The sequence below is a fragment of the Anneissia japonica genome, unplaced genomic scaffold (assembly GCF_011630105.1).
Source record: "Anneissia japonica isolate Jap-2015-1 unplaced genomic scaffold, ASM1163010v1 scaffold581_len1011336_cov187, whole genome shotgun sequence".
In the NCBI taxonomy this organism is placed as follows: Eukaryota; Metazoa; Echinodermata; class Crinoidea; order Comatulida; family Comatulidae; genus Anneissia; species Anneissia japonica.
In genome coordinates, this window is record NW_022723686.1 from 769,950 (window position 1) to 784,228 (window position 14,279).

Below are 14,279 nucleotides of genomic sequence, written 5' to 3' on the forward strand. Positions count from 1 at the left end.
GCCTATTTGTTTACAAATATGCTGACCTCTTTTGGTTGCACATCTCATACACACATTTTACATGGGAACCATTACATTAGTTCCATGTGACCTAAGGTCACAAAGGAACTAATAAAGGAGAAAACCTTCAATATACCTTTGGACTCAACATCAAGCAACCAGAGCCAGACACTCTATTTATCAACCTTAATAATGGTCCTTCAAATACTACCATCTCATGATAGTTCATTATTGATACTATATATTGATTAGGCAATAAACAGGAAAGGTCATGATCACGGTCAGAAAATGACCTTTACTATTGAAGCTAGTAAACAAGTTAAGTGACATCAATTAAAAGATTATTGCACACAACTTACTAAAAAAAATATATAAAATACGAAAATAAGCATAAAAGACAATATCAAGTTCAACATATTATCCATCCATTACAATCTCCAGTCGATTGTCTACAGGATAAAAGAAAAATCATTGGTTGTACCTGGAAGTTACGTGATTAGAACTGACCTCTGCCAATTCCGTGATGATTCGCAGAGGTCAAACAACAGATACTTTGCATAAAGATCATGCCGATGACCTCTGTACACCACTGTGATGTGGAGGTAACTCTCTAGATCATCGCGGTTACTGATCCATTATGCGGAGTTACTACCTCTGTTTATACGGCCACACCAATATCATCGGATAAACGCGATCTTCACAATGATCTCCTGCAATGTAAGCAAGACTATTATGTACAGTTTAACCTCCTCATCATCTATTGGACCTGAAATTGCGTGATAATCTCTGGTTTAATCGGTCTCCAAATAAACAGTTAGTTTGTTAAAATATTGGAAGACTGTTAATAGTTGGTACTTTGAAAAGAAGTCTTAAATTAGAGGGTCTTGTAATTAGAGGCAGTCTCGAATTGGGAGGGCGAACTGTATCACTCTGTTTTGTGGTACAAGCAAACTAATAATAATATAATAATTATAAATATAATTTACAGATGTGTATAAAAGACATGAACGTGTGTATGCATATGCCTAATAAAAACTGAAATAAAGAAGAAAACCTTCAATATGCCTCGAGAGTGAACATTATCTCGGGAATAAAACACATACATATTCTATTCTACTGTAAGTATACTGTATAACAAAAGTGAATGAAAATGCTAATGCACACATACTGTACAGTACACACACAAGATGACTTTATAATATAAACACCTATAATATTGATTGATTAATACACTACTGGAGAAACAATAAACTTGAAAACCAATTGTCATAAATTACTTATTGCCAACAGGGATATGAAGCATAAATTCATTCAGAGAAACTGGGACAGAGAGCATGCATTGTACACCATGACAAAATTCTGATGATTAAAAACTTCCAGATACAAGAGGTTAATTTTCACATGTTATACCTCCCAAGGATTTAAATCTGGTATTACCCTGGTTTGAATTTCAGAAACCTAATGCCAATAAAATAAACTGTTATTGCAATGTTGCTATGGATGTGTTAATGAATGAACTGAAAAAATTAGACACTGAAATTTTAAGTGCTTATGAGTTGCTCATCAAAAAGTATAATGAAGCATAAATGTAACTCTTATATTCAAATTTATAATTGTATGTTTGAATGACAATAAATATTCTCTCAATCAAATAAGGATATATATATTATGTTTTTAAATAAATACTGAAATAATATTATTATTATTAATTGTGCTTGTATAGAGCATACCACTAGAGCCTCTATGCGCTTTCCATAAAATTATAGAGAAAAGTGAAAATGAGAGCAGTTAAAATGGTAATAATAATAATAAATAATAATAAAATCTTTATTTTTTAATGGAAGCTTGTTCACCAAGGATGCGTTCTTTCACAAGGCCGTATCTTTTATATGTTATGCGTTCTTTCACGAGGCTGTATCTTTTATACGTTATGAAACAAACTTATCTATAAAAGTACGAAAACATAGAATACAAACTAAGAAAAGGAGAAAAAAATAGAAAAGCTGGAATCCCCAAATGGATACTATACTACAAAATAAACTATAATTTGTTGTTTTACTTACAGTCTGTTCCAAAAATCAGCACCATGATATGCTAAACCCTACTAGTGTCCTATCATAGATTGATTACCTTTGGATTAATGTAATCATTCAAATTAAAGCAGATAATCTCCATTTCAGGATATAACAAGTAGTCTCTGACAGAGGAATAATATAAACAAGGGTAATAACTTACTTTTAATAGTAACATCAAATGATCTCTTACTATGTGTGTGTTAAATTTGCTTTATGCAAATAAATCTGTACTTTCCAATAAGTTGTATACTAACATAATTATGGCTTTAACAAATTAGGGCTTTTGCTGGAGTAATAGTACTGATCATCAAGATCATGTTACATTATGTACAAAAATGCATATTTATGTAAACTGAAGGAAGGACAATTACATTTTCTTTTAGCACACTGCTTGTGGACATATATTAACCTAGATTAGAGTGGAAAACAGATTCTTAGTTGTACTAATAGAAGGTTACAGAATTCTTTAGATGTAGCAAGCCCTTTGGAGCTGAGAGGAAATTGGTTATTTGTAATAAAAGTTACTGAGCTTCAGTTTTTCTATTATGAGAAAAGGGAAAATTTCTCTCTGTTTTCTCTCTACATTTATCAAAAATTATTTTTCTTGTTTTTGAATTGTCTTGGACATTCTATAATGTATTAACAAGTATTATTTATTATTATCACTACCATTAATAATTTCAGTATTATCAAAGTAGTCTTTGGAATCCACAATTTGGTCACTGTTTTAATTATATACATAATTATATAAATTTGGATCAGTACAGAACAAAAAGAGATAAAATTCAAAATATTATACTGGGGTCACTCTAACATATATTTTTGTTTAGCCAATTGGCTAACGTCAACAATTTTTTTTTAGCCAATTGAAGCTGTCTTTAGCCAAAATTTGACGAAATTTGTTAAAAATCATTAGCCAAAACTTGCTGACAGGACATGGTGTCCAAAGTGTTCGAGAATGGAGTCCGAACCAAGAGGCCGACTACAGTCCTGACGGGGCGGATCCAGAGATGTCCCTGCCTCGATGAGGGTACCAGAAAAAATCTCTGGTAGGTTCAGGGAGGTGGGAGAGATAACGTTTAGTTATTTGATAGGCAAATTAATATTTTTAGCACACCAATAAATAAGGTTCCCTGTACTTTGAAAGTTTGCTGAATATGTAGGCCTATCACAAAAGTTGAGAAAATTATGTAGGCCTAGGCCTATACAGTATTTTCTTTTTAGTTTTGAATGATATCAGGGGTGGGGAGCTAGCGGTGGTTTTACTAGACTACAGTATATTCAAAGTTGGGCCCAATCATATTTCACCCGAAGTTGTCACCGCGATAATCAAGAGCATACAAGATCTGGGCCCTAGGCTAGGCTAGCCTGCTTCCGAAATTACTCTCTCTACAACACAAGTACGTACACCGTGTAAAAAAGCGACCCACGCAGAGCATTATAAATTATTTCATACATTATTTAAATGTATTTTACATATTTGACGATAACACAAAATCACTTATTAAATTATTATTAACGATACTAGGATATACTCTTTCGACCACCATCACATCGCATCGGGCCTCGTGTTTTGTGGAAAACCCCAAGCTAGTGGGCCATCATATTAGTCTACGTCATACAGCGGCTGCTGTATGCATTTAACAATCCTTTCTCAAAGCATTGTGGGATTGTAAACTCTGAAGACTTTTCAATTAATTCCCTCAATCAATCACTAATTCCATCATGGATCAATCATTTCCAGGACTCTGTTATTCCTTGTGGATATTATTAGGCCTATGGGCTTAGCTATGCACTTAGGAGACTCTTATAAATATCTGCAACATTCTAATTCCAAAATAAACTTGAAGACATTCTAGACTGACAAATGCACAAATTTAAAGTAATGAAAATGGTTGCTCTGCTACTGTGAGCCTTGAAGCAAAGTGATTACCACAGAATGATGCTGATGATTGGATTTGAACAGGTGTCAGGTACAGTCTCACACAATGGTTACAGAGTACAGTAGTATTGGAATGATCATATCTTACATCTTCATCTTTTAATTATCAATCTTATTTTATTTATTTCTACCACTTCTCAAACATTGTTTAGCTTACTCAAATGTGTAGTACTTTTCAGCCAATATCACATTCCAGCAATGCTTTCTATATCCTTGATAATCTTACTCAAACCTTATGTCAATGATACTTATTGATTTGGTAGAGTTGCTAATAACAACAAATCACACAAATCACAACACCTTGACACTGAACACTGTAATTTGATTGGCAACAAATGGGGTAAAAGCATTTCATAGAATACTTCTGCTTGTAATATAATATATTGGTGACAGGGAGGACTAGGAAAATGTATGAGGTATGCAGTAACATCAGCAAAATATCAGGGATGAGGGTATACAAGGGGTTATACAGTAATTGATCAGGGCTTACAATTTGTGGGTATACTTCGTTGCCAATAGAAACATATTTTATTTCCCTAAAATAAAACTATTTTCTGTTTTGTATGAATAAATAGTGCATAGTAAATTATTGCCAACACTACTGCATCCTTATTTACGGTCCCCACAGATTAAAACAAAATGCTTTTTGAGCACATGATAAAATATGATATGAAATAAAACATGATCATGTCATACGATAGAAACATGATATCCTGTTTCATTTTCAGTATTATCATGAAATACAAGGATGCATTTGGAAAGATTAAATTCAGAACTTGCGCTATCACAGCCGATTTGCGTGTATCTGTGATAATTTGCACTAATGCAAGCTCACTATTCAAAGTCAGAAACATCTAATGTAATATTGCCAAGATGATCTTGGTCTAGATTTAAGTAATACTAGAATGTGGACGAATCAATTTGTTAAACTTGCAAAGAGATATTACACGTAATTCTACCTTTATTGATCACTTTTTATTGAATGACCGATTTATATCTAGGTTGTTTCAACCACAAGTTCAGTTACTGAGTAATATCGCCGATAGGCTTTAAAAATTTCCATCAACTGCAATGACAACTTGTGAACATAGATTTTGGGGAATGCTCCATATTTGATGCGATCGCTAACAAAGCCAGCGGATCAAACACTCCAGACAATAATCTATACGACAGATATTTCATTGAAATGATTCCATTACTTGCAGACGGTGTGTGTGTGTGCAAAGCATTGTTCATTGACGTTTTATGACATCCACGCCAATTTTCTGGTTTAATACGCTTCAGGTTGTGATACTTAAGGAAACCAACCGATAAATGGATTCAAGCCCAACAATAATGAGAAACTATTCTCATTATAATTATCAACATTATCTATTTACTCTATCACATATCCTCGATTTTTTCTTGAAATATTGGTATACAGTACTTTGCAGAGTATATGTTAAAGAAAGTACAATTTAAAATCGTTGCTTACCTTGTCTTTTTCGATTTCTTCTGACTCTACCACGTTGGAGGATGTCTCTGAGGATGTCACATGACCATTGCACATTTTTGGCATAGTACTTTCTCCCTCTACAGCTTTGAAGAGATTCGCAAATGAGGGTGTTTGCGGCATACTCCTCTGGAAGAAAAACAGAAACATAGAATTGCACAGAATGAAAAAAACATATACGGTATATCCCAGCTAACAATTATTACGTTACAAGAATGTTATAACGTTACAGTTTTGTGTTAAAAAAATTATTTTGTAGAATCATAAGCTCTTATAACCTAATTTCACAACATCATAACACTTAAAGGTTCCTACGTTGTTGTGTGACCGTTATTTTGCGACATACCAAAGCCACAGCGTTCTAGAATGTTATAAGAATATTTTGTGTTTGCTGGGACGTATGTAATGTGGATATTTACCGTAACAGAAGACTTAATTTTCTATAATCAGAGATCTGTCTGTGTGAAAAGATATCAATTTTTCAATCAAACTACTGTAATTGCATTTGCTAATATTGTGTTAAAAGCATAGTTCTTACTATTTAAACAATAATATATCTTTCCTTTGATGCCAACTCTTTTACCCTACAAGGCCGTAGCCAGGGGGGTTCGTTGGGTTCGAACGAACCCCCCTTTTCATGAAGTGCCCTTTCAACAAAGGCTGGCTAGCCTAAACTTTAGGCCTAGCCTAGAGCCTACCATCATTAAAAGTCCTATTTTAATACCCGATTGTTAGGCCTACCTAGTAACATAAAAAAAATCAGGCCCCGAAACCTTGCCTCAGGAATACCGCGATGGTGTCTGGCGGGGGATAGTTTCACCTGTGTGTATATATATATATATATGCCTTGGCAGCCCCTCTGGCCCCAGCCAATGGTGCCCGCAAGTGCCCTTTCAGTATCAAAAAGAACCCCCCTACCAAAATCCTGGCTACGGGCTTGCCCTAGGTAGCCAATTGGTTTGGATAACTCTTTTGGACCTGTTTAAACAAACACATTGTCGGCAAATTTCTGAAGCCAACATCATTACAGTTTTCCTGTGTACAACTAGCAGCATATATGCCTAGATGGCAGAAATTAAAACTTGGTTACTTAATTTTGAGGATGGGGGATTCTGTAGGTCACTTCTACAGAAAAGTAGAAGATGATAAACTATGTTTTCTTTTCAAAAATGCCAACTTCTTTTCACTTACGTTTGCGAAGTTTCACTTTCAGTCTGGAGAAGTGAAAAGCTGGAATTTTTTAGTAAGGAATATACTTTATCATATTACTGTAAATAAATCCTGATGAATTTCTGTCTAAAGATAATGTACAGTAGATGAGTTTGGTTGTTTTTGCATCTGAATATTTACATTAAGTCATTAGCCATGCAAACTCCATATAAACCAGGTATAATCAAGCTAATGTGTCATGTGGTTTAAAATAAAGCCTGAAAGAATATTAAAGACTTTGCACTTTGGGTGAAATAATAATTTTACCATGACCTGGATTAACCAATAAAAGTAACATGGTATTTGGTCACAGAAACACATCCTTTGAAAACTTTCTCACCACAGTGATTATTCTTGAGACTCCTCGGTACATAATTATAATCAGTCTTTCTATGGCAAAATTGGAAGACACAGCTCAATGTCATCATTAGCTAATTAAGATTCAATACTGCCTAGTAACGAAATCTAATAGTGGGGTCATCGCAGCAGCTCAGCTCAGGAGAACATGTTAATTAAAATTTTCCAAGTAAAGAAGGCTTGCACACTGAAGCGCACATTGACTCACTGACATGTACGTAGATGATAAAATCATTTGCAGACACCTCAAATGAAGATAGATGCCAAAGGCAACTTCTTTGTGCCACCTTATTATGGGTTGTTATGGCTTCTAATTTCAGGTCAAACAAGATGAACTCTTGGATATTTATGGCATTATAAATAACATTCACAGTAGACATTATCTCTGTGGATCTCTTATGGCAGACTCATTAATCATATTTTTTCCTCTACATCACCCTAACAACTTCTGAGTTCTCAAACGATCTAGTAGACTTTGGAGGAGGAGATTCTATGGCTAGGTCTTCGCTCAACTAGGAGGCAAATTACTAAAGCTATTCAACTCACAGAAAATCAGACTTTTTTAATATAAATTAAAGCTTTTAAAGATGTATTGTCTCCAACATTTTTATTTAGAACTTTGCATGAGGAAACTTCACCACTTACCAAATTTTCAATTTTTGAACCAGGTTTTGCCAATCTCTTCTTATCTCTATTAATTACTGCTTCAGGGTATTTTGTAACAAGATTAACAGTGAAGCTCTTTTGTTGTGAATAGTTCTTAAGAAGACTAGCACAATTAAATCAAAAACAATGTTGTAACTTCTGACATAAGTCATTGATTTTTAAAATTCAAAAGCATATCTATTATAATTTTTATCTGAAATTATAGCTAAGGTAATAAAAATGCCAAATTTCTTTGAACAACAGGTTTTTAAAATTTTCCAGCCTGGTTTTTAAATACCATACTGGTAATTTATTGAGAAACAGCAATGCCCAAAACCTGGTTCACCAACCCGCCTGAATGCACTTTTAAAGGGTTTGCTGGTAAATGGGATAGTAACAGCATGGCTATTTGGTGTTTTTGTTGTTTGTTTTCTATTTGTGCTTTATATTTTATTATATGTTTTATTTTCAGTGTTTAACTTTAGCTTTTGTATGAATGCAAACTGTTATAAAATGAACCACTTGTAAGGTTTCATTGGTTATGATGAAAGACAGCATGTATTTGTTGACTATGCTCCATGAATGTACTGAGTGAAAAAACATTTATGCAAATTATTAAAAATCTGTAATTATTTTGTACTGCTGGTCTGCCATGTTAAAAACATTTAGCATATGGTACTAGTATAGATGAGGAAACAATTTGAACATTAACTTGAATCATAAATCCTTACTCACTCCACACAATCCAATTCTCATTATTCTGCTACAAAGGTCGCCTGGTTGCAATTAACTTTTAATCTTCCTCAACAGATACTGCTATGATAATCAATCTTCACCTCCTTTCACTGCAGCCGAAAAATAAATTGCTTCAAGAGTGATCTTTCCTATCTGCAGACTTCTTCCCTATGTCACCAGATTAAAGGATGAACTACAATTTACTCATATCTTTACACTTTTCTTGAATGCTTTAACACTTATTATAATTCAACAGAAAAGAATATAGAACAGGATATGATCATGTTTACTTGTTTTCTTGCCTCTGTAAGGTCTGTTCACTGTCCAGGCCCGTACGCAGGGAGGATGCGACCCCCCCCCCAAATTACAAAAGGTCCACATTTCCCTGTGTAGAAAATTCACGATACACTCTCACATGCTACAGAAATCCATCCACCAAAAATGCTTGACCAATCAGATCAGTTTGGACCCCCTTCTATTTCGAATTCCTGAATCTGCCACGACCCCATACAGTAAAGTTAAAGTTCCTATCTGGCCCGGAAGAGTGAGGATGTATTTACTTAAAAACAACAACAAAGTGATTTATTGCTTTCCCTACCCTGTTCCCCATCAGATCAGTATAGGCTTATTTTATGAATTCTCGATTTTTAATATTTTTGACGTCTACCCATCTCATCCACGACGTAAAGCGATTGTCATTATTTGTTCATATTCACAATTTCCATTAATTTCATTTATTTATAATATAACATCTACATTTGTGGTAAAAATTTAGTATTTTCAATACCTAATAATATAGGTTTTTTCATTGTGTGCTAGACCTACAATTATTTCTTATATGTTTAAATTTATTAATGTTTTATTTAGGCCAAATAAAAAAATATACTTGTTAAGCGTCACCGCATGCCCTTCTTTTTTTTTCTAGATTAAAGGACGAACTACAATTTACTCATCTCTTTACACTTTTCTTAAATAAAATTGAATGCTTTAACACTTATTATAATTCAACAGAAAAGAATATAGAACAGGATATGATCATGTTTACTTGTTTTCTTGCCTCTGTAAGGTCTGTTCACTGTCCAGGCCCGTACGCAGGGAGGATGCGACCCCCCCCCCAAATTACAAAAGGTCCACATTTCCCTGTGTAGAAAATTCACGATACACTCTCACATGCTACAGAAATCCATCCACCAAAAATGCTTGACCAATCAGATCAGTTTGGACCCCCTTCTATTTCGAATTCCTGAATCTGCCACGGCCCCATACAGTAAAGTTAAAGTTCCTATCTGGCCCGGAAGAGTGAGGATGTATTTACTTAAAAACAACAACAAAGTGATTTATTGCTTTCCCTACCCTGTTCCCCATCAGATCAGTATAGGCTTATTTTATGAATTCTCGATTTTTAATATTTTTGACGTCTACCCATCTCATCCACGACGTAAAGCGATTGTCATTATTTGTTCATATTCGCAATTTCCATTAATTTCATTTATTTATAATATAACATCTACATTTGTGGTAAAAATTTAGTATTTTCAATACCTAATAATATTATAGGTTTTTTCATTGTGTGCTAGACCTACAATTATTTCTTATATGTTTAAATTTATTAATGTTTTATTTAGGCCAAATAAAAAAATATACTTGTTAAGCGTCACCGCATGCCCTTCTTTTTTTTTTGAAAAAATGAAAATCAACTAAAAAATGCCGATAATTGACGGAAAATTTTATTATTCATCTTGAGTGCAGGGGACAAGCTGTGAAGTGCGCCACCAACATCATCACATGTAGTGTATGTCACAGACATCATCGGTAGAGTAGTATGTAAGCCTACATAGACCTTATGTACATGTTTAATTTGGTTGTTTTTTTAGATAATTAACAATTTTGTGTAAAGGAAAATAATACTCTACAATGAAGACAAATAAGATTTGTGTTACGATCTAGGCAGCTACCTAGCTTCAATTGGCCTGTCACGCCAAAATTGGTCCGGGCCAAAATAGGTGTCCCCGACCGATTTTGGCCGCCATTATTAGTACGGGGGACTGATTTTGGCCGATAAAATTTGTCCGGGGGACCGATTTTAGCCGCCAAAATCAGTCCTCCTAGGATAATATTGGTCCAGCCAGGACTAGTTTTGGCTTAGACTAAATCTTTCCGCCTACGCCTGCTACAGTGCTACACTATACGGGTTTGGGCTCAACCAATCACAGCACAGTGAGTGGTTATCTTAACGGTCCGCATATAGAGAGAAAATCTTTTGGTGGGAAAATTGAAATTGAACGACCAATCAAAAGAAGATGATGGCTTTAAGTCCAATCTGAAGCCTATTTCGTATACACCACTCAGTATAAGATGTACCGTACAGTATTTCACAGTGGACTTCATTTCGTAGGAAAGAGGCTGGTACGTGTTAGCATACAAATAGACGGAAATATAAAAGGCTGTGCTAACTTCAATTTTACCGTCTTTTACCGTCTTTCTGAAGACAAGTTCTGCTTTTTATCTTACTCTCAACTTACATAATGTTCATCCAGGCCCTATGTATTATTTGTTTACACTGGATGTTTGAATGAAATACCTATATATATACTGTCTCTTATACACATCTAATGCTTTAACACTTATTATAAGTTTTTGATCCAGCATGGAACAAGCAGGGCCACGCCTAAGGCAGGTGGTTACATTTCCGAGAAGAATGCAGAGAATTAGTCTTTGAACTAATCTGAATACTGTATATAACCATTGCCAATGTATTATGCAGAAGTTAAGTTCTGTGCACATTTTTCCAAGCCATTTTCCGCGCAAATTTGAGCTAGCTTTCAAGGCATCATCGGAACATCCACATTCCACGACGAATAAACTCGCATTTTAGTAATGCCTAGCTGTAGTAGTAGTAGGTCCTAGATAGTTCCATGGATCTAGTAATTAACATGTAAATTAATGCACTTTATTTAAAATAGTGTTGATTGTTTGTCTAATGTTTGAATAGTTTGTATATGCCTAGGCCTAAACTACCCTTACGAAAATGACCAATTCATTCCAATTGGAAATTGAATTGGATTCAATATGAGTCAGTTGGATTGTAATTGGAATGAATTGGATCCAATTGGTTCCAATTAAGAAAAAAATATTCCAATTGGAATTTTGGAAAAACTCCTATTGAGATCAATTGGATAACAAATGTCCAATAGGATTTTTTTTATAAATCCAATTGGAATCAATTGGATGACAAATGACCAATTAGAAATTGGAAAAATCCAATTGGACAATTAATCTCCAATTGAAATTTTTTTTTTAAATCCAATTTGATAACAAATACCAATTGAACTAAAAAAAACAAATCCAATTGGAACAGATTTCCAATTGAATTATAAATATCCAATTGGAATTTTTACTTATTCCAATTGGATAACAAATATCCAATTGAATTGCCTTTAAATTCCAATTGGATAAGAAATATCCAATTGGATTGTCTTGAAATTCCAATTGGATAGCAAATATCCAATTGGATTGTTTTTCAATTCCAATTGGAAGAGAAATATCCGATTGGATTGTTTTAAAATTCCAATTGGATAACAAATATCCAATTGGATAGTCTTTAAATTCCAATTGGATAACAATTATCCAATTAGATTGTCTTTAAATTCCAATTGGATAACAATTATCCAATTGGATTGTGTTAATTCCAATTGGGATTTATTTGACCAATCAGAATGCAGTATTAACAGGTTTCTGGACAACTGCGTGATAAAAGTTATAAAGCTGTCTCTTATACACATCTAGATGTGTATAAGAGACAGTTTTTGCACAATGGGTGAGAGCATATGACAGGCTGTCCTGCTCTGAGTTGTTTTTGTTCATAAAAAGTAAGTATTTTATCAATTTTGTGTTCAAATTCCTAAACTATTTAATACAATACTAAGCCTGGTCCTTTCTTAGACATTTTTTGAAATGATTATTGGTTTAGATTAATTAGAAACTGAATTTAAAAATCGAACATTGCCAGCCAAATGCCATGGGTGACCTGAGGGGCCTAGGCTAGAATAGTGCAGTGCATAGCCTTCCTTATGCATGAAGGCCTTCAGGATGGGTAGATATGGCTGTGTAGGTGGGGCTAGGCTTTGTCTGCTACATATGCCATATCGAGGCCTGTCCAAGCCTAGGCTATGCTTGCACAGCCTAACTCAATAATAACAGGGTAATGATTAGGCCAAGCATAAGCCTAGCCTAGTTCAGATTATTTCATATTTGTTTTAAACTTTTTTATTTTTTTTTAAATTTAAATTTGTTGAGTTAGATAGTATAATGGCCTAACCTAGGCCAGCAGGGGGATACCATTTTTATTACTAGTACTAGGCCTAGGCTAGTATTGGTAGGCCTACAGTATGTGAGCCCAGAGGCCTAGCATAGGGAAGGATGGCTATATCTCTAGGCCTTTCTAGGCCTAGCCCTAGATAAAGGCATGCTAGGCCTAGTAGTACTGTTAAATTAATTATTGTTGATAATTAATGAATGATTATTATAATATCATCAGTATCAATATATCAAACTGCTTTTTATCTCTAGGCCTATATTGTTTTTGATTGTTTTTAACAGATTAACTGAATTTTGAAGCAAAGGCTCTTCAAGTATATCTGATGTCAGGTATTTTCTGCTGTTGAAACTAAACATTACATTTTAACTTCAACTTTCCAACAAGTGCCAAGGCTATGGGAATTGCAATTTTTGATATCGACCACTCCAAAAAATAAATTTGTTTGCCAAAAATGTAAGTGTGCGTTTCAAGCTGTCAACCAGGAAAAGAATATTAAAAGAGGGCGAGTTGGATACTTAAATATGCATGTAGTTCCTCACTCTAGCCATTCGCTAGCACCACTTAAAATACTTCCCAATGAGTACATTTTGGGAAGTATATGTTTTCAGGACAACTGAATTTTTTAAGCTACTTGTCCCGGGACATGTGAAATGAAATTAATTTCCCTCATGCTGATTAGCTTTTAAAATTAATCTTTATAATATTATTGTTTTTCAGAAAGTTATAGAGAACTACTAGGACAATTGCAAAGTTACTGTAACAGCATGGTTAAGAAGATTGCTGACCTGCAAAACTTAAAGTGCCAGTACATAATAATTATTACTGTAGGTATGACTGTATATAATTTAACAGAAACCAGATTTAAAATATGTTTTGTGAATAATAGTTTTATATTCCATAACATTACTATAGAATATTTTTAACGAACAGGCTTTGTGCAGTATTTCATTTTTGTATTTTAAATAAATAAAATAATTGCAAATAACAATTGTTTCTTTTTCTTTCGTTTTTTTCAGTATTTAGCAGTGTTTTTCAACCTCTTTGAGGCCTCATTTGGTTCTGGCATTTTCCAATTGGTGTCCATCTCTTTTATGTTATCCAATTGAATAAAATTCCAATTGGATAAAATTGCAATTGGAAAGTACCAAAATCCAATTGGATAAAATTAGATTTTGGCACTTTCCAATTGGAATGTTACCGGCCCCAATTGGGTTTATAATATCCAATTGGAAAGTGCCAAAATCCAATGGGATAAAATGGGATTTTGGCAATTTCCAATTGGAATTTTATCCAATTGGGTTTATAATACCCAATTGGATATAATTCCAGTTGGACAGTGCCAAAATCCAATTTTATCCCATTGGATTTTGGCACTTTCCAATTGGAATATTATCCAATTGGGTTTATAATATTCAATTGGATAAATCCCAATTGGAAAGTGCCAAAATCCACTTTTATCCCATTGGATTTTGGCACTTTCCAATTGGAATTTTTCCAATTGAGCTA

The 14,279-nt window shown here is 34.0% G+C and overlaps 1 protein-coding gene and 1 long non-coding RNA gene across 3 annotated transcripts in view; one reads left to right on the forward strand and one right to left on the reverse strand.

Moving 5' to 3' along the window:
• Positions 1-204: 204 nt before the first annotated feature.
• LOC117112352 overlaps positions 205-14,279 on the reverse strand; it is a 46,003-nt gene continuing 31,928 nt past the window's right edge. For both annotated transcript variants that reach the window (XM_033255429.1, XM_033255430.1), the window contains 2 exons: positions 5,492-5,638; positions 205-710 (listed from right to left, as the gene is read on the reverse strand). In XM_033255429.1, the coding sequence (XP_033111320.1) occupies positions 678-710; positions 5,492-5,638 (180 nt within the window). In that variant the 3' untranslated portion in view covers positions 205-677. The remainder of the gene's footprint in view (positions 711-5,491; positions 5,639-14,279) is intronic.
• On the forward strand, positions 12,270-13,705 carry LOC117112353. Its single transcript, XR_004446020.1, has 3 exons — positions 12,270-12,324; positions 13,055-13,226; positions 13,491-13,705. It is a non-coding gene; the product is annotated as an uncharacterized LOC117112353 (long non-coding RNA).